This window comes from Erythrolamprus reginae, chromosome 3 (genome assembly GCF_031021105.1).
Source record: "Erythrolamprus reginae isolate rEryReg1 chromosome 3, rEryReg1.hap1, whole genome shotgun sequence".
Classification (NCBI taxonomy): domain Eukaryota; kingdom Metazoa; phylum Chordata; class Lepidosauria; order Squamata; family Dipsadidae; genus Erythrolamprus; species Erythrolamprus reginae.
This window is the reverse complement of record NC_091952.1, coordinates 41,909,444-41,937,395: the sequence shown is the minus strand read 5'-3', so window position 1 is coordinate 41,937,395 and position 27,952 is coordinate 41,909,444. Positions and strand designations below refer to the sequence as shown.

Genomic DNA, 27,952 nt, shown 5'->3' with positions numbered 1-27,952 from the left:
ATGTTAAGTTCTATTCACACTGGATTCACTGAAACACACAAACAATATATTTTGTAGCCCACTGCTATACATATTGCTGTACAATCAGGCCAGAAATGTATTAACAAGGGAGACCAGAGCAGGAAAAAGAAGCTACTCTGAAAAGCTAAAGAATCAGTTCTCAACAAATGAACCTGCAAACATGTGGAAAACTCTTAAAAATATCATTGGTTACAGCAAACAACCTTTACAGGCAGAAGGAAATCAACAACTGGCAGATGAATGTATTTTATTGCAGGTTTGAAAGGAAACTACAACCACCTATCTCGGCACCCCCAATCTCAGACACACCAACAGCCAAACCTCCTACAACTGATTCCATACCATTGGGTTCACAACCCCTAATGATCACAGAAAAGGAAGTGCAAGACCTATTTCACAGACAAAAACCAGAAAAAGTTCTAGGCCCAGACAAGATTACTCATTCTGTGCTGGCCAATTGGGCCCCATCTTCACCCATATCTTCAATTAATCATTAGAGATCTGCTAAACAAAGCACAACAAAGAATGTTCTTTCTGCGCCAACTCAGAAAGCTCAAACTGCTCAAGGAGCTGTTGATACAGTTCTACAGAGGAATTATTGAATCTGTCATTTGCACCTCTATTACTGTCTGGTTTGGCTCTGCAACCCAATAAGACAGACAGAGAGACTTCAGAGGATAATTAAAATTGCAGAAAAAAACAATTGCTACCAACCCATTGAGGACCTGTATACTGCACGAGTCAGAAAGGGGACTTTTGAATTTTGTTTGTCAAACTTGCTTGCTTATATTTTTGTCATTGCTGGTATTAATACTGCCATATTTTTATTTTCTTAGGTAAAATGGACAATGGAGGTGGTTTGCTATGGGCTGACTCTCCCTTTGGATGGTGAGACAGTGAAATATTGTGTTGATGTATATACAGATTGGATTATGGCTCTGGTTATACCTAAAGATACAATTCCTCCACCTGTTATCAAAGAACCAAATCTTTACGTTCAGAGCATTCTCAAGCATTTACAGAACCTCTTTGTACCTAGGTAAGTAGTGTGGAGCAAATAATTTTATGCCTCTATCATTATTAAGACAAAATAATAGTTCATATTATCAGCCATCATTTATCTTAAAAATATAGATTACTCATACTGTTATCGTATTTTTCAGAATATAAAATGCACCTTAGTTTTTTGGGGAGAAAAATGGGGGGGGGGGTTTGAATCTGCCTACCAGGTACTCATTAGCATGTTAGTTCATTGGCTTTGAGCACAAGCACATGCATTTTATCCACTGGTTGGGGATAAAAAACAGCTTCTAAAGCATAGCTAATCATTGGGGAGAGAAGCAATGGGAAGCAGGTGAAGCAAGGAAGATCGCTCCACTCGCTAGTGCCTCATTGGGCTGAAAAAAGGCTTCCAAAAAAAAGCCACATTCGGAATATAAGATGCACCCACATTTTCAGCCTCTTTTAGGTGGGGAAAGTGTGTGAAAAATTATAATTGTAGAAAAAACTTGGTAATTTTTGTTTTGGGAAACATAAATATTTATGCTTTTGAGTCTGTAAAATTTTTATTCTTTAAAATGCTGTTTGCAAATTGTTAACCATCTTAAACTCTGCAATAAATTACCAGCAGTTGAAGTAAAACATTTAAGCTAAAAATATAATGCCCCATGTGTTTCCAGCTCTTCTTCAGTAAGCAGGATCTCAGAAAGTGGTATATTTTTAGAAGAACTATTAGGTATTTTGAATTTAGCAAGGTAGCTCAGAGATTTCAAATTATTCTAATTGCTGACTTCCGATGTTTTGAAAAATCTTTTTATGACTAACCTCTCATAATAATAATAATAATAATAATAATAATAATAATAATAATAATAATAATGATTTTTTTATTAGATTTATATGCCGGCCCTCTCCGAAGACTCGGGGTGGCTCACAACAATAACAACAATGTAACAAATCTAATACATTAAAAGAAATCTAAAGTCCATTATTTAAAAACCATACAACACACTCATACCATACATAAATAATAAAACCCAGGGGCTCCGCTTCCCCATGCCTGACGACAGAGGTGTATCTTTAATAGCTTACGAAAGGCGAGGGTGGGGCAGCTCTAATTTCCGGGGGGAGTTGGTTCCAGAGGGCCGGGACCACCACAGAGAAGGCTCTTCCCCTGGGGCCCGCCAGACGGCATTGTTTTGTCGACGGGACCCAGAGAAGGCCAACTGTGTGGGACCTAATCAGTCGCTGGGATTTGTGTGGCAGAAGGCGGTTCCGAAGATATTCTGATCTGATGCCATGAAGGGTTTTATAGGTCATTACCAACACTTTGAATTGTGACCGGAAACTAATCGGCAACCAGTGCAGGCCACAGAGTGTTGACGAATCTAGGAAGCCCCACAATAACTCTCGCGGCCGCATTCTGCACAATATGAAGTTTCTAAACACTTTTCAAAGGTAGCCCCATGTAGAGAGCGTTGCAGTAGTCGAATCTCGAGGTGATGAGGGTGTGAGTGACTTTGAGCAGTCCAAATAGGGCTGCAACTGGTGCACCAGGTGAATCTGGGCAAATGCCCTCCTCGCCACAGCTGAAAGATGGTGCTCTAATGTTAGCTGTGGATCGAGGAGGACGCCCAAGTTGCAGACCCTCTCCAAGGGGGTCAATAACTCCCCCCCAGGGTAATGGACGGACAGATGGAATTGTCCTTGGGAGGCAAAACCCACAGCCACTCCGTCTTGTCCGGGTTGAGTTTGAACCTGTTGACAGCCTCCAGACACCGGCACATCACTTCCACCGCTTCACTGACTGGAAGCAGTGCTGTCAGGCCCTTAACAGTATATTATATTGTAACTAGGGAACAAGATTCATTGATCAAATTTAATGTCAGGAAATGTTAAAATAGAGAATCTTTCAAATGCAAGAATAAAAATCAATTCAACAGAATTCCCATTCTCATTTAAGAAATAATTTGTTAATTCTGTTTTTTCCTCAAATACAAAACTGAAGGGCTATGTACTCTTTTTCCAGGATTGTTGTTGTTGTTGTTGTTGTTATTATTATTATTATTATTATTATGATGATGATTTGTATGCTGCCCCTTCCGTGGACTCGTGATAACATACAAATTTGCTGTTAGCGATTTTCTAACTTCAGCCTTTGCAGATACTTTTTGTAGTTTGTGTTGTTAAAATATGTTTCTTCTTTATAGGCAGGACCAAGGTTCCAGTCAGATTAAATTGTGTTTGCAAGTTTTGAAAGCTGTACAGAAATTGGCTCATGAATCAACCATTATGGCTAGAGAAACATGGGAAGTTTTATTATTGTTTCTACTGCAGATTAATGATACTCTACTGGCACCACCAACAGTGCAAGGTTAGATATAGTTGTTCTTATTTGCTACTTCCAAATAGACTTTTAGCTAGAGATTTTATACTGTAATTAAAAATATCCTGTTTTTCTTACTGTTTTAACATTTTAAAGCATCATAATCCCATGAAATGATGTTGAAATATTAGACTTGTCTCTAATATTCGGTAAACTGAAGGTACTTTTTTTGATAAATCATTTTTCTTATACTTCAATTCATCAATATCAATATGTTTTTAAGGACTTGCAATATTTGTACGCTTCAATTCAAAATCTAATCTATGTTGCAATAGACACCAAAGATTTCTCATACCCACAATCCTTGAAATTAACCAATGTTTCTTCTATATATTATTCCAAAAACTTGCCCTAAACTTATTGAAGACAAGTAACAACTTTCCAATAAGGCCCATGAATTTATTCCATGTACACCAGAACATTTTCATTGTGCATATTTATGGTTGATAAAATATTAGCCCAATTATATTTTTACAAGTCTAGTAAATTAAAACAGTCATCCACAAATGTTAATCTCAATTTAGCTAATGAAATTCTTGGATAGCTGTTTTCTGAATAACTTGTTTTTACAAAATATTTATCTGAAATTAACATTAGATTACCTCACAAGACATAATTCATAAGTGAGAATGTATTTATTTTAATAGTATTAATTATATCCTATAGATTTAATAGAATTTTAATAGTTAAAAAAATCAACATATTCTAAAAGTTTCAGTATTTTTATTTTTATGTATTAGAAGGTTGGAAATAACATTTTCCAGAAATTTAATATATACATGAAGTTTGCTAAACAGTTCTGAATAAAGCTGATTATTCTGGTATATGATCATAAAGCAATATCACAGTTGAATATACAATGCAAACCGTTACTGTATACCTTGATGGATCACAATTATCCCTTAATATAAAAATAATAGAGGATTCCTTCCAAGGAATCAAGTGGATTTCAAGCTGGCTGAAGCATAGACATCAGAGAGTTATGGCGAGTATTCTGAGCAGAGACAGGTTACAAGCGGTGTGCCACAAGGGTCTGTTCTGGGTCCTATTCTTTTTAATAGTTTGTGAGTGACATAGGGGAAGGTCTGGTAGGGAAGGTTTGCCTATTTGCCGATGACTCTAAAGTGTGCAATTGGGTTGATATTCCTGGAGGGGTCTGTAATATGATAAATGATTTAGCTTTACTAGATAAATGGTCAAAGCAATGGAAACTGCAGTTTAATGTTTCCAAATGTAAAATAATGCACTTGGTGAAAAGGAATCCTCAATCTGAGTATTGCATTGGCAGTTCTGTGTTAGCAAAAACTTCAGAAGAGAAGGATTTAGGGGTAGTGATTTCTGACAGTCTCAAAATGGGTGAGCAGTGTGGTCGGGCGGTAGGAAAAGCAAGTAGGATGCTTGGCTGCATAGCTAGAGGTATAACAAGCAGGAAGAGGGAGATTGTGATCCCCTTATATAGAGCGCTGGTGAGACCACATTTGGAGTACTGTGTTCAGTTCTGGAGACCTCACCTACAAAAAGATATTGACAAAATTGAACGGGTCCAAAGACGGGCTACAAGAATGGTGGAAGGTCTTAAGTATAAAACGTATCAGGAAAGACTTAATGAACTCAATCTGTATAGTCTGGAAGACAGAAGGAAAAGGGGGGACATGATCGAAACATTTAAATATGCTAAAGGGTTAAATAGGGTTCAGGAGGGAAGTGTTTTTAATAGGAAAGTGAACACAAGAACAAGGGGACACAATTTGAAGTTAGTTGGGGGAAGGATCAAAGGCAACATGGGAAAATATTATTTTACTGAAAGAATAGTAGATCCTTGGAACAAACTTCCAGCAGACGTGGTTGGTAAATCCACAGTAACCGAATTTAAACATGCCTGGGATAAACATATATCCATTGTAAGACAAAATACAGGAAATAGTATAAGGGCAGACTAGATGGACCATGAGGTCTTTTTCTGCCGTCAGTCTTCTATGTTTCTATGAAGATTTTTTAAATATTCTTTGCTTTGTTTTAAGGTGGTATTGCTGAAAATCTGGCTGAAAAACTGATTGGTGTATTGTTTGAAGTCTGGTTGCTAGCGTGTTCTCGGTGTTTTCCCACACCACCTTATTGGAAAACTGCCAAAGAGATGGTAGCAAATTGGAGGCATCATTCTGCAGTGGTAGAACAGTGGAGTAAAGTCATCTGCGCACTCACTGCTAGGTAGGCTATCTCTTCATTATTCAGTTTGGCATTACTATTGAAGCAGTTGATATTAACATTTCAGGAGAACCCCTTGGGCATTGCTCTTTCTATTCAAATTGATTTTTACCACATCTGAAATAGTACATTTACTACTATGTGTAAATTTTTGAATTAGTTATTTAAATTTAATTTCACTGGGTTCTGGCTGGTCACATGGCAGAATGTAGATCACAGTTCCCGTTATCATTTGTTCGTTTTGTTTTTCATAATCACTGCACTATTAAGAGTAATTCTGCATTGTATGAATATTACCATTTGAGCAAGGAAGTTTAATATTGCTATATAACCAGTTAATTCCTTGTTTAAATTTATTTTATTGGCATACAAATAAACTGTTAACTGGACTTTTGCTTCATCTTAAACAGGGATGTCAAACTCACGTCATCACAGCATCACGTGACATATTGGGACTCCCCCCCCCCCCTTTGCTAAACTGGGCATGGGCATGACTAGCGTGTAACACATCCGGTCTGCAGGCTTGGAGTTTGACAGCCCTGGTCTAAAAGAAGTACTTCATTATTTTTTAAAGAGTTAAAGTATCATTAGGCTGATTACAGTTTGGATGTTTACATTATATTTATAAGGATTTTGTTCAGCAAATGCTTCCATTGAAATATGGATATTAATTTATGTACTGAAATCAGTCAGAATCCTAAAACCATTAAAAGGCCAATTATTGTTCCTAGATTGTTGCGTTTTACATATGGACCTTCATTTCCACCATTTAAAATTCCTGATGAAGATGCAAACTTGATACCTCCTGAAATGGATAATGAATGTGTTGCCCAGACTTGGTTTCGCTTTTTACATATGCTGAGGTATTGAACAGAAGAGAAATCATGTAATGTTATTAGCAAAATATGTATGTATGAGGTTTTTGGGGTAAATACTTATTGAAATACATCAGCCTTTTTGTGAAATGGCTCTGTAATAGTTCAGGATCCAGATATTCAAACCAATAATAAAAATAAAATAAAAACACAATCTTGTTAAGCTGGTGACTTTCATTCCGGGAATAAATTAACCTGTGGAAACATCTAACTTAATCTAAGCATTTGGTATTTTGGAGTAGTACCCAAAACAGCTTTTGTATAGTTCTGACTGAAAACATTTTTTCTGGTATTCTAAAAAATAGTTTCTCTGAAATTGTTTATACCTTTTCAATGTTTTGCTGATTGTGTTCCTTTCGCATAGTTCTATACCAGTGTATCTCAATTTTGGACACTTGAAGATGTTTGGATTTCAATTCCCAGAATTACTCAGTCAGCATGGTTACCTGAGGAATTCTGGGAGTTGAAGTCTATAAGTCTTCAAGCAGCCAAGGTTGAGTAATACTGTTTTAAACACTATACTAAAAACTAATAATTCCTCCAGTCCCTCTGTGACTTTAGTGCCTTAACTCCAAACATTCATATAGCTGTACCATTTTCTTATAACACTGTTGCATTTGCATCAGTTTACAAGTGCTATGTTCCCCTAAACCCCCAAATACATTATCATCTTTATTAGCTTAAGTTGTTTATTACTTCTTGGTTTAATAAGTTTTAAATGTTTCATCTTCAGAACATATTTAAAGAAACAGAAATCAGTTTTCCATGCAGCACTTTAGAGATAGCAAGCTTTGTGATAAATTTGTCCATTGGCAAATTAAAAATTTAGGGAATGATGTACATTTCCAAACTTTCAAGCATGATTCAATCTTTTAATTTTTTAATTTTTTAAAAGAAACTTTTAAAAGAGTAAAAATAGTCAATATATTCTAGGGTTTTTTCTTCATTAGGTCAGTGATTACATAATATTATTTTTCTTTGTAGCAATCCTGTGGATTTGAGTAATCCAGCGATAATAAGTTCTACCCCCAAATTTCAGGAACAGTTCCTAAATGTGAGTGGAACGTCTCAGGAATTGAATCAGTATTCCTGCCTTAAACATCTGCCTCAAATATTCTTTCGTGCTATGCATGGGATTAGTTGCTTAGTGGACGCATTTCTAGGTAAAGTATTTTAACTGCTAACATGTTGCTTTCCTCTTTTTGTGATATATACTAATGGATTTTAACATTTCATATTCATTTATTAAACAATATAGTTGTATGCTGCAGGACTATAGAATTGTATACATGTCAGTGACATCTGCACATTTGAAATATATTTTATTTCAAATAATTGCCAAATGTTAGTCTTTTTATGAACTTCATATTCCACCTCTGACATCCATCTGTCTCTCCTACATATAGTTTCCAGGGGCAAAATTTAAGGTGATATTAAGTTAGAAGGTATATAGCAAATCCTTGGAAACCAGCCAACTATTTTTCTGGTCAGGTTTTTGCATTCTTGGTAATAGGTATTGAACATAGATTATTAATATATTTAGCAAAATGCCTTGAAATATTTCTTGGTTCCTACATGAATAATTTGCTTTGAAGAATTTTCAGGATTTTGGCTTTGCTGTTGGCTAAAATGACTGCCTGTTTTTGTATGAAATTATAACTTTCAGTAAAAATTGAATATAAAATGTCATTTTCCTCAGGAACTACCTTTTTTGGAAATGTTTCCATTATGGCACATACTGTATCAGAAATATACTTTCTTTCTTCTTTAGGAGTTGCTGCATGTACAACCAGTGGGTGTGAAAGATTACCCAGATATGGTATTAAAACTTGTTGCACTCTCTTGGGTGACAAGAATCTCAGCAGATGGGTGGTGATTTTAACAGTGGTTGGGGTTTGAATCAAATTCTGGAAAGCTGCAGTATTCTGTTTGAGTCATGTTAATAAGTTTCTCTCTCACTCTGCAACAAAATTAACATGATGTTCCAAAATTGTATAATTTTAACCATTTTATAATGCAAGAGTTAAATGGAATCTTAATTCGGCCTTATCAATGACATTGGTCTTCATATACAGTACTATAAATACACAGCTATAATGTTAACAATTACACAGCTATATATTTAGTTCTTTGTGTAATTTTTTATCAGCCTAATTTATCCTAATAACATATATTTCTATGCAGGAACATTTTCAAAATTTCTAAACATTCAGCAATAGGAAAAATATCACATAAATTAATTTTTTTGAAAAAATCATGAAGGGATTGCTTGAATAAAGGTGAAGGATTCTTTCTGTGGGCATTAAATAGAATGCTTTAATAATTTCAAAAGTGAGGTGTGAGGTGGCTGGCAGAAATGAATATTTAAATAGCAACTGAAGTTCCACACTGATAGGTAAATACAGAATGATTCACATTAGACAAAATTCCTAACTTCAAATAATTGCTGATAGCGATTGAGGTAATTGGCAATTAAGATAAAGGGAACTGAATGTGAAAGTCTTGAGGCTTTAATATTAATTCCGTATGTAGTTGCTAAAAAAATAACAGAAAAAGATAGTTAGCATATTAAGATAGTTAGGATAACTATAAAGTTTACTATTAGTAAAATACTTTGAAGTACGGTAGTTTAAAGCTGGTATTATGTATATTTCTAGTGTTTGCACTGTGATACTGTGTAACAAAAAAGTATAAAAAGCATAATTTGCCTAATCAAAGAAGTTTCCTTGGGGGAAAATATATGGTGTAGCTTCAAAAACAGGTGTAATGGAAATATATAAAATTATTCTTTGAGATGAAAAAATGTTAAAATGCCAGCATATGAAATCATCTATTGCAATGATTTTCAGCTGTTGATAACAGGATTAGTAAGGTGGAGTATGGAGTGAAAACTTAAAACTTACCAAAAATTGTAAATATTATAACAGAATAACTTCAAATATATTTTTAAGAAGTGGTCTTTCAATCTGCACTCTTTAATAAAATTATTGATGGGTTATAACTGAGAATTACCAATCGAATAAAAAAGAAGAGTGGGAATTTTAGGACAAATAAAATTAGATTACTTTGCAATGTGCTCTGGAATTTGCTGCTATAGAATTTGCTGATGCCAGCAAATGCAGCAATCTTAGTTATATTTAAAAGAAGATAAATACATGGAGACTAAGTTATCCAAATAATTGGTGGTTATGATATCTGTGTATTCAGAACTGCAATGTTAGAGGTTGAATAGATAATTAAATATTCAGTACTATTGAATAGGAGCTGACAGGGAGCATGAGCAGGATGATGATGTTGTACTCATGTCTAATTTATGAGTTTCCTGTTGGCATTTGTTGGCTGCTGTATATAGATTCCTGGTCTAGCTAACCCAGCAAGGCTGTTAACACCTACTAATACCTACTTGGGGGGGGGGGGGGGACATGATGTGTATGAATAGGTTAACATAACACAGTTTGAAAATAAGTAGATCAACTATAGTCATTCCATTTTAATAGATATGAAATGCTTTCCTGTCACATCCTACAATAAATTATAATAGACTATGAAAAAATATATTTAAATTATATGGACTTTTTTTTGCAGAATGCTATTTAAAATTTATTGCAACGTGAGAGCTACACTTCATCATGAGTCAAATACAGAATTTGCATTAAAATCAATCTTAGAATTATTTGTTAATTTAACACTTATAAAAGCACAAACGTTTGAATAATTGTTTAAGAACAGAATACTGCTTCTTTCTCTTTGTTAAACTATGACAAACAGATCTGTTTCAATTGTGCTGATTGTGATACCAAGGCATGTGGAAGAGAGCTGTTAATCACTCACTTGTAAATTGTTTATCATTTTATCTGTGGATTAAAGATCTCCCTTAATATTTTTAATTGTGAATGAAGAATTCTGTCTTGCATTTGAGTTCTTGCATTTGAGTTTTGAAAATGACAGCAAAATAGTGAGCTCCAGAAATGCAGTAGTCAAGATTAGATTGATACAGAAGAAATACATTATATCTTTGATTTCCCTGGGTATAACAAACTTACAGAAGTGCTATGATATTGTGAACTACCAGCTCAAAGTAATTCAGTTTTGTCTTTGGTTGACCATGGAAAAATTACAGAGCTATTTAAGGTGCTGTGAACTAACAACGTTTGGGAACCTCAGTACTATACCCTACATCTAGAGAACCATGAACTTTAGTTTTGTTGGAAACAGCTTTTCCATACTTATAGATTAGACTTCCATGTAATTTGACTGCTCATATGTCACTTTGAGGCAGCCAGATTCCTCAGCCATCAAGAGAAGTTTTATCAAAGTTTCAGAAAATTATTTAGGGCTTCTTGTTCATTTTTTAAAACTAACTCCATAGCTAAAGCAGAAAAAACAACAAAGGATGCAATTTTATGAGAAAAACTGAGGAACTTTTCTGTCCTTATTTCTTAGGCTCACTAAATTGGGAGTAAATTGTAGCAAGATTGATTTCTAAAGTTAAAATAAATGAGGTTCCCTTAAAATGGTTTTGAAAATGTTCATGAGCAATTTGTATTTTGATGCAGGAAATTTTTTGCTATAAAACAATATATTGTTTCTAAAATGGGAAGAATAAAACTTTAATATTTGCTAAAGTAAGGTTGAATTCTGTGGTGTTTAAAAAATAAATTTAAGCACTGCATTTTCAAGCCTTAAATTACATTGAAATTTTGTAGCTGTGTATTTGGAGTGGGCAGTTGGGGCAAATGGCTGCATGCAGTTCCTGGCATACTATTTGTGGTCCTCGAAATAACTTGAAATCCAACTGCTGAAGTTCTACAACAAGATGATTTTCAAAGGGATTATTTTTAATTGATTGATTGGTTAATTTTGTACTATAAGGATAACGTTGTGGAGGATAAATGAAACAGTAATATCTGCATGTGATAAAATGCTTTTTTCCAGAAGCAAATTTTCCTACTTGTGGAAATACAAGTTTGGCCCTTCTTTTCAATAATGCCACTGGAAACTACATCTTGGCTTTAGCTACCAACTGAAACCTTTTTTGGAGAAGTTCTATTTCCCAGTAACCATGTGCTTATGACACACTAGTATGTATGTGTGGGTACGTGTATATTTGTTTATACCTCCACAAAGCCACAAATATACACAGAACAAGAAAAATATAGTATCTTATTAGTTGTACAGTGATACCTCATCTTACAAACGCCTCGTCATACAAACTTTTCGAGATACAAACCCGGGATTTAAGATTTTTTTGCCTCTTCTTACAAACTATTTTCACCTTACAAACCCACGGCCGCCGCTGGGATGCCCCACCTCTGGACTTCCGTTGCCAACAAAGCGCCCGTTTTTGCACTGCTGGGATTTCCCTGAGGCTCCCCTCCATGGGAAACCCCATCTCCGGACTTCCGTGTTTTTGTGATGCTACAGGGGAATCCCAGCAGGGGAATCCATCAGCGCAAAAACGGGCACTTCTCTGGCAATGGAATCTCCCTGCTGGGATTCCCCTGCAGCATTGCAAAAACGCAGAAGTCCGGAGGTGGGGTTTCCCATGGAGGGGAGCCTCAGGGGAATCCCAGCAGTGCAAAAACGGGTGCTTCAGCTGGCAAAAGGGGTGAATTTTGGGCTTGCACGCATTAATCACTTTTTCATTGATTCCTATGGGAAACATTGTTTCGTCTTACAAACTTTTCACCTTAAGAACCTCGTCCCGGAACCAATTAAGTTTGTAAGACAAGGTATCACTGTATTAATAAATACGATTGAAATTAATTTCTGGTAAAATAGAGAGCTATGTTAATTATTTCTTACAGAATTATTTCTTCCAAAACAAACATGGAAATGGAATACAACAAAGGGATAACTGCATGTAAAAGCAAAGGAAGAAAAAGAGCAGGATAGAGGGGAAAACAAAAGAAAAGCTACTCATTATTTCTTGAATAGTGACTAATGTTTCATGGTGGTCTGACAACTCATTTTCAACAACTTCTAAGGCTGTCCAAAGTATTCAAAAGGGGGAAAACACTGAAGCATTTAAACCAGACATCGTCTTAACTCTTCTGGTAGTTCCAGTGGAAATGTTACCTGTTCAAGATACCCATACAGAAAACTGAGAAAACCTTATGAAGCAACTGATGCTCCTTCTCAGCATTTTAGAGCACGTCATTTATTTAAAGCATCAAAAAGTGGATACTTGGTTGGCCTATAATGAAATGCCCCTTAGAAATGCTTCTAAACCATTACCTTTTTACGTTCTGATAATTATTGTAAGGGTGACTCCCTCAAGTTACAATTAATTATTTGAGAGAGAAAAAATGCCTCTTAATATCAGGTGAAACGTTTGCAAAAGCATGCTACAGGTTTTTTTTTAAGTAAAGCATCATATCACTGCATACATTTACGTAGAATTGTTTCATTGAGCCTCTTGTCACATAAGGATTTCCCCCCCATAAACGTCTAATCAGTTCACCACTATTGGTTTTCTATAACTTATCACTGAATAATGTTGAACTTCATATAAGGAAGCTGTGCATTCAACTTTAATATTTTATTACTTATGTTAAGAGACAGAACATTATTTTAAAATTTTGAAGATAACTATTAAACAATGTAGTAAAAAAAATAACTTGTTCTTCATTTCTATAGGTTTTTTCCTATTTTCACTGGTTGTGTCTATGTATACATGCATACACACACACACACATATACATGTATACATGTACAGTATATGTATGTGTATCACATGTTTTTGCTGAATTTTTAAAATTAATGGAGACTAGGATAGCACTATTTTGGCCTTGTTCTGGCCTCATCATCTAGCCATGTCCTTACTGGGATATATATACAAATCTAATGAATTGAATTGAATATACTGTCTATATATAACTTTCGCATATTTCTATCCTTAGAAAGATTAATTTTCTAAATAGATACCGCTGATTTTAGGAAGAACTTCAGGTTCAAATTGATGTTACACTTTTCAGGTATTTCAAGGCCCCGTGCTGACAGTGCACCACCTACACCAGTAAATAGATTGAGCATGCCCCAAAGTGCAGCAGTTAATACAACACCACCTCATAATCGAAGACATCGTGCTGTAACTGTGAACAAGCCAACAATGAAAAATAGCACAGTAAGTCTTTATCCTTAGCCACAGCTATCTTGTGTTGACATTTCTTATAATACAGATGATAATTGATATTATTACAACCAGTATATTAGAGTTCTAAACAAATGCTTTTCTGTTTTTTCCCCAATCAAATAGGCTAATACTGCTCATGCTTCCAAACACCAGCCATCTTCTACTTCTCCACTGTCTAGCCCAAACCAGACTAGTTCTGAACCTCGGCCGTTACCTGCTCCTCACAGGCCAAAAGTTAATAGTATCTTGAACCTCTTTGGATCATGGCTGTTTGATGCAGCCTTTGTTCATTGTAAGCTTCATAATGGAATAAACAGGGACAGCAGTATGACTGGTAAATATTTTCACCCATTTTGTACATCTCATCCTCTTTGTTGGCATTAACATGTTTGGCTAACATTATATGATTAACTTATACAATAAACGATTAACAATGTGAAATATATTAATTTAATATAATATATTTTAAGGTAACAGTTAACAGTCAAATTTTCTCTGACACTAGTAAAGATGTCTTCTGCAACATATTGTTTAAGAGGAAGTAGCATGAAGGGAATTATTTATGTCTATGCCTTTAAAAAGCACTTCATCAAAACCAAATTTCCTAACTGAATTTTTTCAAGCAATCAATTAGTAGAAGGGGCAGGATACATTATAATAAGATGTGTTTTTTCATTATTGCTGTGGGAGGTGTTTCACCCCAGAATTGCTATTTAGATTGCTTTCAGAATTTCTGTCATGAAATCTGTGCAATTCAATAATTAGTTAAATTCTTTAGCTTCAAGGGTTCTGTAAACCTGTAGTTTTCAATCTTTGATCTTTAGTTTTATTTTATCCGACTGTCTCATAGTTATTTTTTAAAATTTACATATAAAATTGGACATAACAGAACTAATGTATAATAATGTTCCAGAAAGTAATAGAATGAAGCTTTTGGCTCATAATTTTTTCCTAGCTCAGTAAGAATATATTGTGTTGATATAACTCAAAATCAGATTGCATAATATTTTATAGTAGCATGTGATTCTGTATTCTGTGAAAAACATAGCCACTGACTCACCCTCACAGTAAACTTCTCAAGCCTTCACTGTAATAATAATAATAAATTTAAATAGCATTTATTGTTATTTAAGCATAAAATGCTAAGATGCTAAGAATTTGTATGTGAAAAAGGTTTCTTTGTTGTTTCATATGTTTTGTATTATTGGTATTTTAGTACTTAGTCTAATTTACATTGTGTAATACATAGTGGACTTTGGCTGATCTAGAAAGCAAAATTAGTTTGGGGATGGTTAGTATCTAAGCTACCTAAGAAATCCATGGCTATAGGCTAGACTGGGAAGTTGAAAAAAGTGTTTTAGAAAAAGGCAATAACAAATACCGGTAATTTCAATATCAAGACAGTAAAACTCCATGTATTTGTTAGAAAATCAATAGAAGCTTAGCTTAGCTCAATTGGGAGGTAGTTTTTCTCTATTTTGATATAGGTAAGGGGAACGAGAATTTAAGGACTACTAAAAAAATTTAAATCTTTTAAAAATAATGTGCTATGGAGAATGTAAGGTACACAAAGGGCTTGCTTCCTTGCAATATGCAAAATTTTAAACTGCCTATAGCTACCAAATTATTCTATCAGTCAGAAAATCCCAGACATATTTTTATTTATCTAGATTTTTCAGGAAATATATTTCAAGAAAAATATATATTCAAGATATATTTATATTGTCTTGAAGTAACTTGCCCCTTAAAAAGGGTAACATTAATTCCCCCCTCTACCATTCCCCCCCCTTTCATCCCCCCCATGTCTTTTGGAGTACAAGTATTTTATAATACTTGGCACACTCATTGGAAGAACTATCTGGAATATTTCATTTCTCAGATTGAACTGTTTCATCAGAATTACACTCTCACTTCTCTCAAAGTTATTGGGGCTTTTCTCAGAATTTTTAATGGTTCACTGATCATCCCAATTATTGTGCTCATTTCTTGCCTTCTTTCTTTCCTGTACTAATCTAAGGTTTTCCTGCTTTTGAACTACATTGTTTCCATGTATGCCTTATTGTTCCTCATAGAGTTTCAGTCCTTATAAAGCAACCATTGAGATTCTGTAGCTGCTTTTCACCCAGAATTCTTGGGAGGTGGGAGAAAGTGAAAAGGCCCCAATTTTTGTGTAAAAATGGGTGGGAAATGGCCCATTTTTTGCAAAATGGGTATTTGTGCCATCACCCAGGACCTTCTACAGGCTTCCCAGACCCTTTGCCGACCCATTTTTGCGGGGGGGGGGGGGGGAACAGCCCGTTTTTTGCAAAATAGGTGTTTTTGCCTTCTAATTGCCCCATCTAGCATGAACGGAGGAGGAATTCTGGGAGTTGAAGTCCACTAGTCTTAAAGTTGTCAAGTTTGAAGTTTGTACAAAGTGTACATGGTTGTAAAAAGTATATATGGTTGTAAAAAGTATTCTGCTATGCTGGTATTTTATTAAATAATATATTACTACACCATTTGGTTCAGAATACCTTTCCCCTTGTTTTCCTCCTTTGAAATCTAGGTGCATCTTATACTCCAGTGCATCTTATACTCTGAAACATATGGTATACAGTAAATAATGATTGTTTGTCTGAGGTGATAGTTCCCTCATTGTTGTTTAGTGCTTAATTGTTTGGTATTAATCCTGATATATATCGTTATCTGGGTATTGATTGCTGGCGAAGAAGACTTCTGGTCTTTTTGGTTCCTTTTAGCAATAAACAATCACTAAAAATAGCAATCCAGAAAGTACCAAGAAGTAGCCAATATTCCCACTGACAGGATATAGAGAAGTTGTCTGGAAAATAATCAGACAAGAGAGGCAGGAGCTCCCAGTGACTTAATGGTCAGAGAAAGACTTGCTCTAATGAATTGAGGAGTTTAAAGTGGTGGCAGGAAGTTTCTACTTTCAGACTTGCATGATTTTGTTATTTATAATAAAATAAAAGTAGAGATAATTGTATCTCTTATCTAGTTTACCTGGGAGGTCTGACACAAGCAAACTACTATATATAAATACATTGAAGATATTACCCACCAAGCAACAAAGCTTAGCACCAAGGGCTTCACAGTTCAACCCCTGAACTACATATATTCTCTTCCATTGGAGACCAATTGATTAGTTACTGCAATCCCAGCAATATTGGAGTGAATTTTACTGGCTGTTAGCTAAGTACCCATCCCAATCCAAGGTATTCCACGTGTTCTGTTCCAGTGTCGAGCCCCCCAAAATAAGATGCATACCACCAGATTTAATACTAAAAGTTTTAGCAGTTTTGAGTCTTTTCTAAAAGAAAGTAAATCACTATGCTGGTTATAATGTCTTAGCAGCTGCCAGAGTCCCAAGAAGAGCTAAACACAACAGTAATTACTAGATTGTAGCAAAGTTTTATATCATATACTTAGAGAGGTTGGTTTGAAACCCGGAGCTAATGTGGTTCTTTTAATAAAACATAAGCCGGAGACAAGAGCTGCAACAAGATTCTGGAATGAAACCGTGTTGCCCTCTGCACGAAAGCATTGCGTGACTCCTGCTTAAATAGCCTGAGGGCATGGCCCAGTAGCCAGCAGTGCTACTCACGAGGAAGCCTCCTCTTGAGTAATCACTCTTGTTTCCTATAGGCCCTGCGAATCCTAGCATCAAGAAGAGGCTCCTCCTCTTCTGAGTTACTCATCTCAGGAGGTGCAGAAGGCCCTGGTTGCTCCTCAGCCTCTGACACCATGTCCTCTTAGCTGTCAGTCTCGGATGTTAGGGATACAGGTTGTTTGTACCCCGACTCCACTGTCTCTGAGTCCTCTGGATCCATTGCTAATTGCACAGGATGCGAACAGGCCACAACTCTAGGTTTGGTCCATCCCTGCCCTGAGCCATATTAAGAAATTGCTTCTAACTCCCCCACCTCCCTATCTGTCCCCCACTCCCCAAACTCTGCCCTTTTGGCTGTTTTTCACCTTGTCTTACCTTTGTGGAATAGCAAACAGCTCCAGAATTTTGCAACTACCCAAGGAGCCACAAATATCCCAGTCCCTTTCTACCCTGTGCTCCAAGACTCCTGCCTCCCTGCACTCCACCATCCCAGTTGACTTTCATCACTGTCTTCTTCCTCCCCATGGTAATGAGGCAGTTCCTGCTTATAATCAATCATGGCCCAATCAAGTCCAGATTCGACTACTGCAATCTACTGTACATGGGGCTGCCTTGAAGAATATCCAAAAACTTCAGTTGGTACAGTCTGTTCCTTCAACCGTGTATGTTACACCTCTGTTCTATAAGCTGAATTGGTTGCTAATTTGCTTCTGGATCTACCTCAATGGGCTTTAATCTTTAAAGCCTTTCAAGACATGGGAAGGGATTGTGTGTGTGTATTTCAGATGAATGAAACCCTTATTTAAAGCCCTACAGAGCTACTGCTAAATTCAAATACATGTACACAAAACTGGACTAATTGGTAGTGTGATCAGTTTGCTTTGTGAAGTGATAGTCAAATGTAGAAGAGTTGCAATAACTGAGTGAATAATTAGCTGTAATAATTAGACAAGAGGAATTGCTGGCCACTTGAGGAGGTACTGTAAAGAAATGAAGGAATGCCTGTCCTTTCTGTAATTACTCAACCTCCCAATGTCATATGCCTGTTTTGTAGGCTTGACTACATGTTATGCAGTATAAACCAATAAAAATTCACATGAATTTTTTTTGAACCATTTTCCCCTCTTCTATCTCTTTTTTTTAGCTTTGCTTGCTACATTTGGTTGGATTTACTATGTTTTACTACTTCCTTTTCTCTTAAAATAGAAACATTATGTAATTTAAATCTTTTAACATGGTGAAAGACTTGCTTCTTTTAAAAGATAATTTGAATTATTTCATTACTTTGAAGCACTGAAAGTAGTCCTTTGTGCAAAACTTTGTGGAAGGAACATTCTCTGCTTCAAGACTTGTCCTTCAAACCCTACACTCTATACTAGAAAAGCAAATAGGTTACTAGAAATTCTTATTTTTAGATAATCTTGAATCTGAATACACACACACACACACACCACACACACTGCTTAAAAAATAAAGGGAATATTCAAATAACACATCCTAGATCTGAATGAATGAGATATTCTCATTGAATTCTTTGTTCTGTACAAAGTTGAATATGTACAACAGCATGTAAAATTGATTGTCAATCAGTGTTGCTTCCTAAGTGAACAGTTGGATTTCACAGAAGTTTGATTTACTTGGATTTATGTTGTGTTGTTTAAGTGTTCCCTTTATTTTTTTGAGCCGTGTATATATAATGTCAACATGAAAATTGATAAAGGGTTACTTAAAAAGTGCCCTTAAGGTAAGATAACAAATGTGCAAAACGCATGCTTGTTCATAGCAGCTACAGATTGCAGAACCCTTGAAGAGAAAGCTTCAAAAGTTCTCTTTTCTTGCCTCAATTCTTCTCAATTAAGTTGTTATTAAGGGCTTCAAGCAACCTTTGGAACAACACAGAGAAATTAGATGTGTTACCTCACATTCTATCTAAAACGAGTGATTGCTGGGGAAGTAATAAACCGTATGGGAAGTAGCTTTTCTAAGATTGGAGATATTTTTGTTTTATCAGTAGATATGATGGCATAATTAATTCTGCTTTGATTTGTGCAGGAACTACTTTATGCAAAGTATTTTATAGCACACAAGTAATGATTGAATTTGTTTTAGCTTTAATTTTAAACAAACAGTACCTTCCTATTCCCACACAAATCTTTATAGTTATACATTAATTCCAGTGTAATCCTCAGAATGAAATAAGATTCTTAACTACCTTTTACATTAAAAGGGATTTTTTATGAAGCCCTTCCTGGTCTGTTTGTTTCCCAGATGATTTGTAATTTGGTAACCTTGAAAAAAAGTTTCTTCTATTGCTTTTTTTCTTCTCTTAAAGAAAGGGTTTGAGCGATCACTAAAGCATTTTGCCATCCCAATGGAAACTGCAAATAAACAAATTGATCTGATGTGAGATAAACAAGTAGTAAATTTTCTTTCTTCCCATCTCTTTATCATCGCCTTATATAGTGTAGATCTTCATTTGCTGATATATGAATAAAAGCAAATTGCTTTCTGAATAATAGTGTAAAACTAAATGTACAATACATGAAACCCACGACAGTATTTTAAATCTTGCAAAATTCTGCATGAAATCATAATTTTGAAATGTAATGCTAATTTCCTATGTGTTTAACAAACCTGCTAGATCATAAGCTTTTAATATGTTTCAAAACCTAAACACAACTTAACTTGTTATTACAATTTCATCATTTTAAAGTATTTTATAACTATTGCTGTCCTTTGATTTATTTCCATTTTATTTCTATTATCTTGCAGCATCTTTTATCCAAATTCTTCTTTCTTATAAATCTTGTAAGTAGGAACTAGTAGCTTCTCTTTAATTGCAGTCATGTTTTTTTCTTTTCTTTTTCTTTTCATAATCCCACTTTTTAAAATTTGTATCATTGTCATTCCTTGTAGCTTTTGCTCTTTACACAGGAAAGACAAGTAGCTGTGTGTGCTTTTTTAAGCGGGGAAGATTGTTGGCAAAAGCAAATCTGCCTGACATCAGTCCCATCATTTTCCGTACTTTAGTCTGTGTTCATGTCATGAATTATAGGAATTTGCACTAACCATGTTTTTTTCCCCATGAAGCTTCTTTTACACAGATCTGGTGTTTTGATTTGTATGCATTCTGCATGTAGTTTTTTTCCTCCCCCCCTTCCGCCCCAATATAACATTATATGCTGGATAGCTTATTCAGGACAAAAAAATGGCTCATGGGAAGACACATAAAGATTTGGATTTAGTTACCTTGTGCCAAAATAAAATAAGTGAAGAAATTATCTTTTTTTTAAAAAAAAATACAAAATTTATTTTAAAATCTTCTAAATTACCAATCCGTTAGTAATAAACATTCAGTGTTTGGGCAGAGCTTCTGTTTGTAAGACTGTAGTTGACGTAGGCTGCATCCTGTGTAGCTTTCTCTGAAGTGACCCTGAGTTTTGAATTCAGTGAGACTTTTGAGGAAGCTGGCATAGGATTCCGCTGTAAAATCTCTTTCTCCACCATTCCCCTAAATAAGGTAGAATTGGACTAACAGTGGCTTCTTTTTAGTACTGGAGTTATTCTTTTTTGTGAGCATCCATCTGCATGATCTTAAACTGTTTGCTAGAAATTCACCTAACATACCTATGGGGGAAAGGAATTGGGTAGGGGATATTCTGACTGACAGCTGGAAGAAATTGAACAGTTACATGTTTCAAGAGAGCATTAATGACAGTAGAGGTGAATAAAATATGCTCGATGCCTGTTGGAAAAAATATAGTCAAAGAAAGAGAAGAGTGAACTCCTTGTAGCTTCCTGATGTATTTTAAACTCTATTGATTTTTTTTCTCAATCCATGCCACCAAAAGTTTCATAAGCATGCAGAAATTTCCATCTCAGCACTCAGGTCACCTTTGCCATACCATGCCTTGTGTATCTCATAAAAGCAACTCATACTTCTGGAAAGCAGGCTTGATGAAGACAAAATAACTGTAGGAGGAAAAAAATTGAGATATGTATGGGAGGCATTTTCTCTGGTGCCATAGAAATATATTTCTTGGCTTTTTTGATGCAATATTTTCCATAGACATGATTTGGAATTTGGCATCTGCCTGCATCCTTATTTCTAGTTCCAGCTCACAAGAGTGGCAAAAGGTAAAGGAGAAGTAATTGGGAACCTGAGAGCTTGCTGGATAGTTAAAAAGTCAAGTCACATTTTTGAGGACATAAAGGATTTATATAGTGGGTAAGGAAAATTAATGACATTGCTGTAAAACAAGTTTCAGGGCTTTTGTTGATGCATCTGACTGAGAATGTGAATGGAGCAGAGGCTTCTGCGCTTGGGTAGCATGGATTGCTGAAGGAGATGATTTATTTGTGTGGGAAGGTAAAAAGGAAGTAATTTTCTTACAAAAGTTATAGTCCCTAAATGCTTTATAAACAGAGGCATTAACTTAAATGCAATAAACTAATGCTTTTTATGATTACTAAATTTGACATGATCTTTGTGTCCAGGATCCCATGAGCCTATTGGATATGCTTGCAAATGTAATGAAACTCTGCTTCTTTTTTCTTCTTCTTCTTTTTTGGTATTTGTTTTTTTTAGCTATAGCAACACAAGCAAATCTGGAGTTTCGCAGGAAAGGTTCACAAATGTCTGCAGACACTGTGGCTTCCAACCCTATGTTTGATGTAGGGGAATTTTCTGACAACTATGAATCTGGCAGAGCAGAGGCATGTGGAACCCTCTGTAGAATATTTTGTAGCAAGAAAACCGGAGAAGATATACTGCCAGCCTACTTATCTCGGTACTGATTTACATTTTGAATTGTTCAAATATTCTGTTATATACTTTTGCTACACGTGAAGGAGTTTTTCAGCTCCTTAACATTTGCACACCCAATTTGGTGTGGTATTGTATATGCCGCCCCGAGTTTGCGGAGAGGGGCGGCATATAAATCCAATAAATCTAATCTAATTGTCCCACAATATCTTGGATTCCATATTTTTTAAGCAAATAAAATACAGTTTTCCTCCACACCACTTTAGAAAAACATTAATATGAAGAAGGTGTAATAATGATAAGAAGGAAAGTAGCAATTCTTTTCTTTTCTCTTTCCCCCCCATAAAATTTTATTAACAATAGCAATACTGTTTATTTAACTATAAACAATTCTAATTGTCAAATTCCAAAATTAAAGTTTCATTTCTTTTAGTTTCAAGAACAATGTCCATAAGTGCTATCCAAGTGGAAACAATGCTAGAAGAATCTTTGATCAAAGCAGTCAATTTTGCCATCTCATCCATTTCAATTAAGTTCACTCTTCATTCTTTCATTGTAGGAATTTGTAAGTTAGAAACATAGAAACATAGAAGTCTGACGGCAGAAAAAGACCTCATGGTCCATCTAGTCTGCCCTTATACTATTTTCTTCCCCTTTTGCATAGAGAAATCTTCATACTATTATCATATACAAAAACAAGATTTCTTTCAATTTATTTATCCATCAAGGCCTAAAAGGAAAACTGGTTTCAATTGTAAATTCATTTTAAGAGTTCTCTGAATTAAAGTACATATCTGATCCTAATATTTCTTAGTTTTCTTATATGCTCACCAAAAATAATAAAAAGTATCTTCACATTGATTACATTTCCAGCATATATTTGATACTATTTTATATCTATTTAGCAGTTTATCAGATGTTAAGCACCAAAAGTACCGTACATAATCTTATTTAAAAAATTCACATTATAATTCAATGTAAATTTCAGTCCTTTAATCCTCATACTTTCCCATTGAATAAGCATTCTATTGTATCCAGTTTTTTTACTCACTTAATGATACCATCTTTAATATCTTTTATATTCAATTTCAATAAAGGTTTATATATCTTATCAATAACATACTTATTAGAATACAAACCAATTCAAAATCAGATTACTCATTTATAAAATGATAATTCTTGCCCGATTTAAATCTTTCTGTCAATTGAGCATAAACAAACTATTGACAAGTATGACCTCCTGATTCCAATTTTTACCTTGTTTTTAATTTAGATTTTCCTTACCTTGAAGAAAAGTTAATAAACCAGCATAGGTCAACTAGGTTTGTGTAACTATCCTTTCTCTTTAAAAAGAAAAAAAACTTCCTGTGTGAATTTTGGGACAGTTTTGCTTTATGTCTCTTCCAAACTCTTACATGGCTCACCTAATAAAATGATTTTCAAAATCTATATTAACCTTAATTGTCATACCAGAAATAGTTATGCCACCCAAATGTCAAATCATGTAATTCCAACTCCAATAACCTCCCACTTCTCAAAGTCATCTAGTCTTTCATCCATATAATAGGTAGCAAAATACAGTTTTTATAAGATTATCAAATAATCTGAGCCCACCTATCTATCTATCTATCTATCTATCTATCTATCTATCTATCTATCTATCTATCTATCTAGCTAGCTAGCTAGCTAGCTAGTCAAGTACATATTGGTAATTTATATAAATATAACACTGTTTATATACATGAGATGGTTATTAATAAGAGGGAAACATTAGGACAGGGATGCTAGGCACACTGGTGCACTTATGCACACTCCTTACTGACCTCTTAGGAATCGGGTGAGATCAACAGTGGATAGTCTAAGGGTAAAGTTTTGGGGGTTTGGTGACGAAACTACAGAGTCAGGTAGTGAGTTCCAGGCATTAACTACTCGGTTGCTAAAGTCGTATTTTCTATGGAGCGGTTTACTTTGAGTTTGTATCTGTTGTGTGCTTGTGTATTGTGGTTGAAGCTGAAGTAGCTGTTGATAGGAAGGACATTGTAGCAGATGATTTTATGAGCTATGTCATAAAGGTGACCTAGTTCTAACATTTGTAAGCCTAGGATTTCAAGTCTGGTTGCATAAGATAATCTGTTGTGAGTAGAGGAGTGGAGGGCTCTTCTTGTAAAGTATCTCTGTACACTAATGTATCTATATCCGAAATATCCGGTGGGTTCCAAACAGATGAGTTGTATTCAAGGATTGGTATGGCAAAAGTTTTGTATTCTCTGTTAGTAGTATGATATTACCGAAGAAGAATTTATATAAGATTACGGTAGGTTAATAACTCTTGAAGCCTTTTTGGCGATGTTGTTGGCAGTGATCTTTTGCACTTAGATAATTTGATATGAACATTCCAAAGTCTTTTACAGAGTGAGGGTCTTTTTTTTCTTTTTTCTTTTTTTCTTTAGCATCTTGCAATAATTTAGAATAGAATAGAATAGATTTTTTTTATTGGCCAAGTGTGATTGGACACACAAGAAATTTTTTCTTTTACAGAGTGAGGGTCTTTTTTTTCTTTTTTCTTTTTTTCTTTAGCATCTTGCAATAATTTAGAATAGAATAGAATAGATTTTTTTTATTGGCCAAGTGTGATTGGACACACAAGAAATTTGTCCTGGTGCATATGTTCTCAGTGTACATAAAAGAAAGTATAGATTTGCCAAGAAACATGTGGTACAATACTTAATAATTGTCATAGGGATCAAATAAGATATGAAGAAACAATATTAATAATAATTTTAGGATACAAGCAATAAGTTACAGTCATACAGTCCTAAGTGGGAGGGAAAGGATGATAGGAATAATGAGAAAAAAACTAGTAGAAATAGAAGTGCAGACTTAATAAAAAGTTTGACAGTGTTGAGGGAATTAATTGTTTAATAGAGTGATGGCATTCGTGAAAAACTGTTCTTGTGTCCAGTTGTCTTGGTGTGCAGTGCTCTGTAGTGATGTTTTGAGGGTAGGAGTTGAAACAATTTGTGTCCAGGATGTGAGGGGTCAGTAAACATTTTCACCACCCTCTTTTTGACTGGTGCAAGTATACAGGTCCTCAATGGAAGGCAGGTTGGCAGCAATTGTTTTTTCTGTAGTTCCAATTATCCTCTGTGTCGGTCTTGTTGGGTTGCAGAACCAAACCAGACAGTTATAGAGGTGCAGATGACAGACTCAATGATTCCTCTGTAGAACTGTATCAGCAGCTCCTTGGGCAGATTGAGCTTCCTGAGTTGGTGCAGAAAGAACATTCTTTGTTGTGCTTTTTTGATGATGTTTTTGATGTTAGGTTTGATGTTAGATTTATATTTAATTGTTTTTTTATCCTGTCATACAAACTTGCAAATAACTTTTTGCCATTATTTAAAAGGTGCTTCGAGGCAAGTAGCAATTCTTCAGTCATTTGGCAGAAAATCTTCTAATAACATTTATAAGAAAGAATGTTTCTTTGAAATGTGAAACTTTTAATCAAGATTGCATGTTTGAGATGACATGGTTGTGGCTATGAAAAGCAAACGAATGCTCGCTTTTCCTATTGTCCTTTTGTAATGCATGGTGGCATATTGTGACTACTGGCATGTTTATGCAGTTGGCATCATTGATTATTAAAAGTGAGCAACAAGTGACATAATATACATAACTTATAGGAGAGAGGAAAGCTTTCATTCATGGAGTTCAAATTGTTATGGTGCTTTTGCTTTATTTGTGTTATGTAATTCTGCATGTAGCTTAATGTGGAGACTCTTATTTTTTACAAGGAGGGACAGAAGTATAAGCAGTCAGTCCCTGAATCAAATAATTTTTTTGTTTAAAGAAAATACAGTATTTTAAATTACTTCTTCATGTTGGTGATCAGTAAATGACTCCAAACCAGATGAATCTACGCTTTTATTTTTAATATTCTAAAAGTAGGTCATGATGTGCTGAATAGATGTACTCCTTTGGGTTTAAATTGTAATTTATTCATTGTGTTTGAAAGATTTCCATGCCATCCCAGCATAGGAACTGTAGGGTAGCTCTGGTGGTTACGTTTTTAGCTAGAAGGAAATCCCAGGTGCTAATCCCACTCTACTAGGGATTTTACTGGATGATTTGGTCAATCATTCTCAGTCCAACGTCTCATAGTTATTACTGTTTGTAGATAAGGAGATATAAACTGTCTTGAGCTCTCAGAATAAAGATGGGATATAAATAAAAGTGGTATATAAATATAAGGAACAGTTCAGTGTAGTGGCTGATACCCCAAGCTAGACACCTGGAGACTAGGAGTTTTTTCTCTGCCTTTGGCACAAAGGTTTCCAGGTGAACTTGGGCGAGTCTCGCAGCCCTAAGAAGGAGAGAATGGCAAACCATTTCTGAAAAATTTCGCCAAGAATACTGCAGGCAAGCCAATGAGAATAGCACACGATTGAATGAAATGGAAAATAAATAAATGCAATAAATAACGGATATTATAATTCAGCGTAACTAATTAAAACATCTGCAAGACTGAACCAAGCATGATAATTTTCAACTTTTCATTTGAAACAGAAAAATGTAGCAGATGTTTTAGATGCTCATGATGCCTCACTATAAATGCCAAATTTCTCTTTGCTATTGACCATCTAAAATAATTTTGATGTGCTAATACTTCTTTGCTATAACTGTTTGTTTTTCTTTTTCTGCCAGGTTTTACATGCTTTTAATTCAGGGACTGCAGATAGCTGATTCTGTTTGCCACCCAGTTCTGGCTAGTGTCATCTTAAACTCCCCTGCCTTGTTCTGCTGTGACCTGAAGGGGATCGATGTCTTGGTTCCTTACTTTATTTCAGCACTTGAAACTATCTTACCTGACAGGTAAGTTGATAACATTCCTATTAGTTTTTAAACTGCTGAATATTTTCAGTATCACATCAATGGGATTACTGTGTCGTGAAGGAATTCTACAAACTGCAGCTTCAGCAGATCTGGAAAGTATCTGGTTGAGGAGGGCTGTTCTATATTCTAAAGAATACAGGTCCAACAGTTCATTTAGGAACCATTCAAAGTTATATTGAAAAAAGTGACTTATGATCATTTTTCACACACACGACCATTGCAGCATCCCCTCCATCATGTGAATTAAATTTGGATGCTTGACAGCTGACTCATATTTATGATGGTTGCAGTGTCGCAAGGCCACGTGATCTCCTTTTGCATCCTTTTGACAAGCAAAGTCAATGAGAAAGCCAGATTCACTTAACACCTGTGTTACTAACTTAACACCTACATTGATTCACTTAACAATTGGGATAAATATCGTAAAATGGGACAAAATTCACTTAACAAATGTTCCGCTTAGCAACAGAAATTTTGGGGTCAATTGCAGTCGTAAATCAAGGACTACTTGTATTAACCCAGAAATACAGATCAAAGGGCAAAATGGAAGGGAAAGATGTGGCTGGTTATGTCTGAATGTCTTGTAGCATGAGGCTCCCCTCCTGGGAAACCCCACCTCTGGACTTCCGTGTTTTTGCGATGCTGCGATTTCCCTGAGGCACCCCTTGCTGGGAAATCCCACCTCCAGAATTCCGTTGCCAACGAAGCGCCCGCTTTTGCGCTGCTGGGATTTCCCTGAGGCTCCCCTCCCTGGGAAACCCCACCTCTGTACTTCCATGTTTTTGCGATGCTGTGATTTCCCTGAGGTTCCCCTTGCTGGGATTCAAAGCAGCGCCGGCAAAAATGAAAGACATCCCAGCGAGGAGAGCCTCAGGGAAATCACATCGCAAAAACATGAAAGTCCGGAGGCGGGGTTTCCCAGGCAGGGGAGCCTCAGGGAAATCCCAGCAGCGCAAAAACGGGCGCTTCGGCTGGCAACATAAGTCCAGAGGCAGGGATTCCCAGCAGCATAAGGCAAAAGGGGTGAGTTTTGGGATTGCACGCATTATTCGCTTTTACATTG

The 27,952-nt window shown here is 35.5% G+C and overlaps 1 protein-coding gene across 5 annotated transcripts in view; it reads left to right on the top strand.

Moving 5' to 3' along the window:
- RALGAPB (Ral GTPase activating protein non-catalytic subunit beta) overlaps window positions 1-27,952 on the top strand; it is a 79,872-nt gene that overhangs the window by 13,219 nt on the left and 38,701 nt on the right. For 3 of the 5 annotated variants that reach the window (XM_070744916.1, XM_070744915.1, XM_070744914.1), the window contains exons 3-12: window positions 858-1,060; window positions 3,231-3,394; window positions 5,428-5,614; window positions 6,343-6,474; window positions 7,471-7,649; window positions 8,258-8,305; window positions 13,464-13,612; window positions 13,745-13,955; window positions 21,823-22,024; window positions 26,701-26,868. In XM_070744916.1, coding sequence (XP_070601017.1) covers window positions 858-1,060; window positions 3,231-3,394; window positions 5,428-5,614; window positions 6,343-6,474; window positions 7,471-7,649; window positions 8,258-8,305; window positions 13,464-13,612; window positions 13,745-13,955; window positions 21,823-22,024; window positions 26,701-26,868 — 1,643 coding nt within the window. The remainder of the gene's footprint in view (window positions 1-857; window positions 1,061-3,230; window positions 3,395-5,427; window positions 5,615-6,342; window positions 6,475-7,470; window positions 7,650-8,257; window positions 8,306-13,463; window positions 13,613-13,744; window positions 13,956-21,822; window positions 22,025-26,700; window positions 26,869-27,952) is intronic. The other 2 variants (XM_070744918.1, XM_070744917.1) reach the window with 1 other exon arrangement.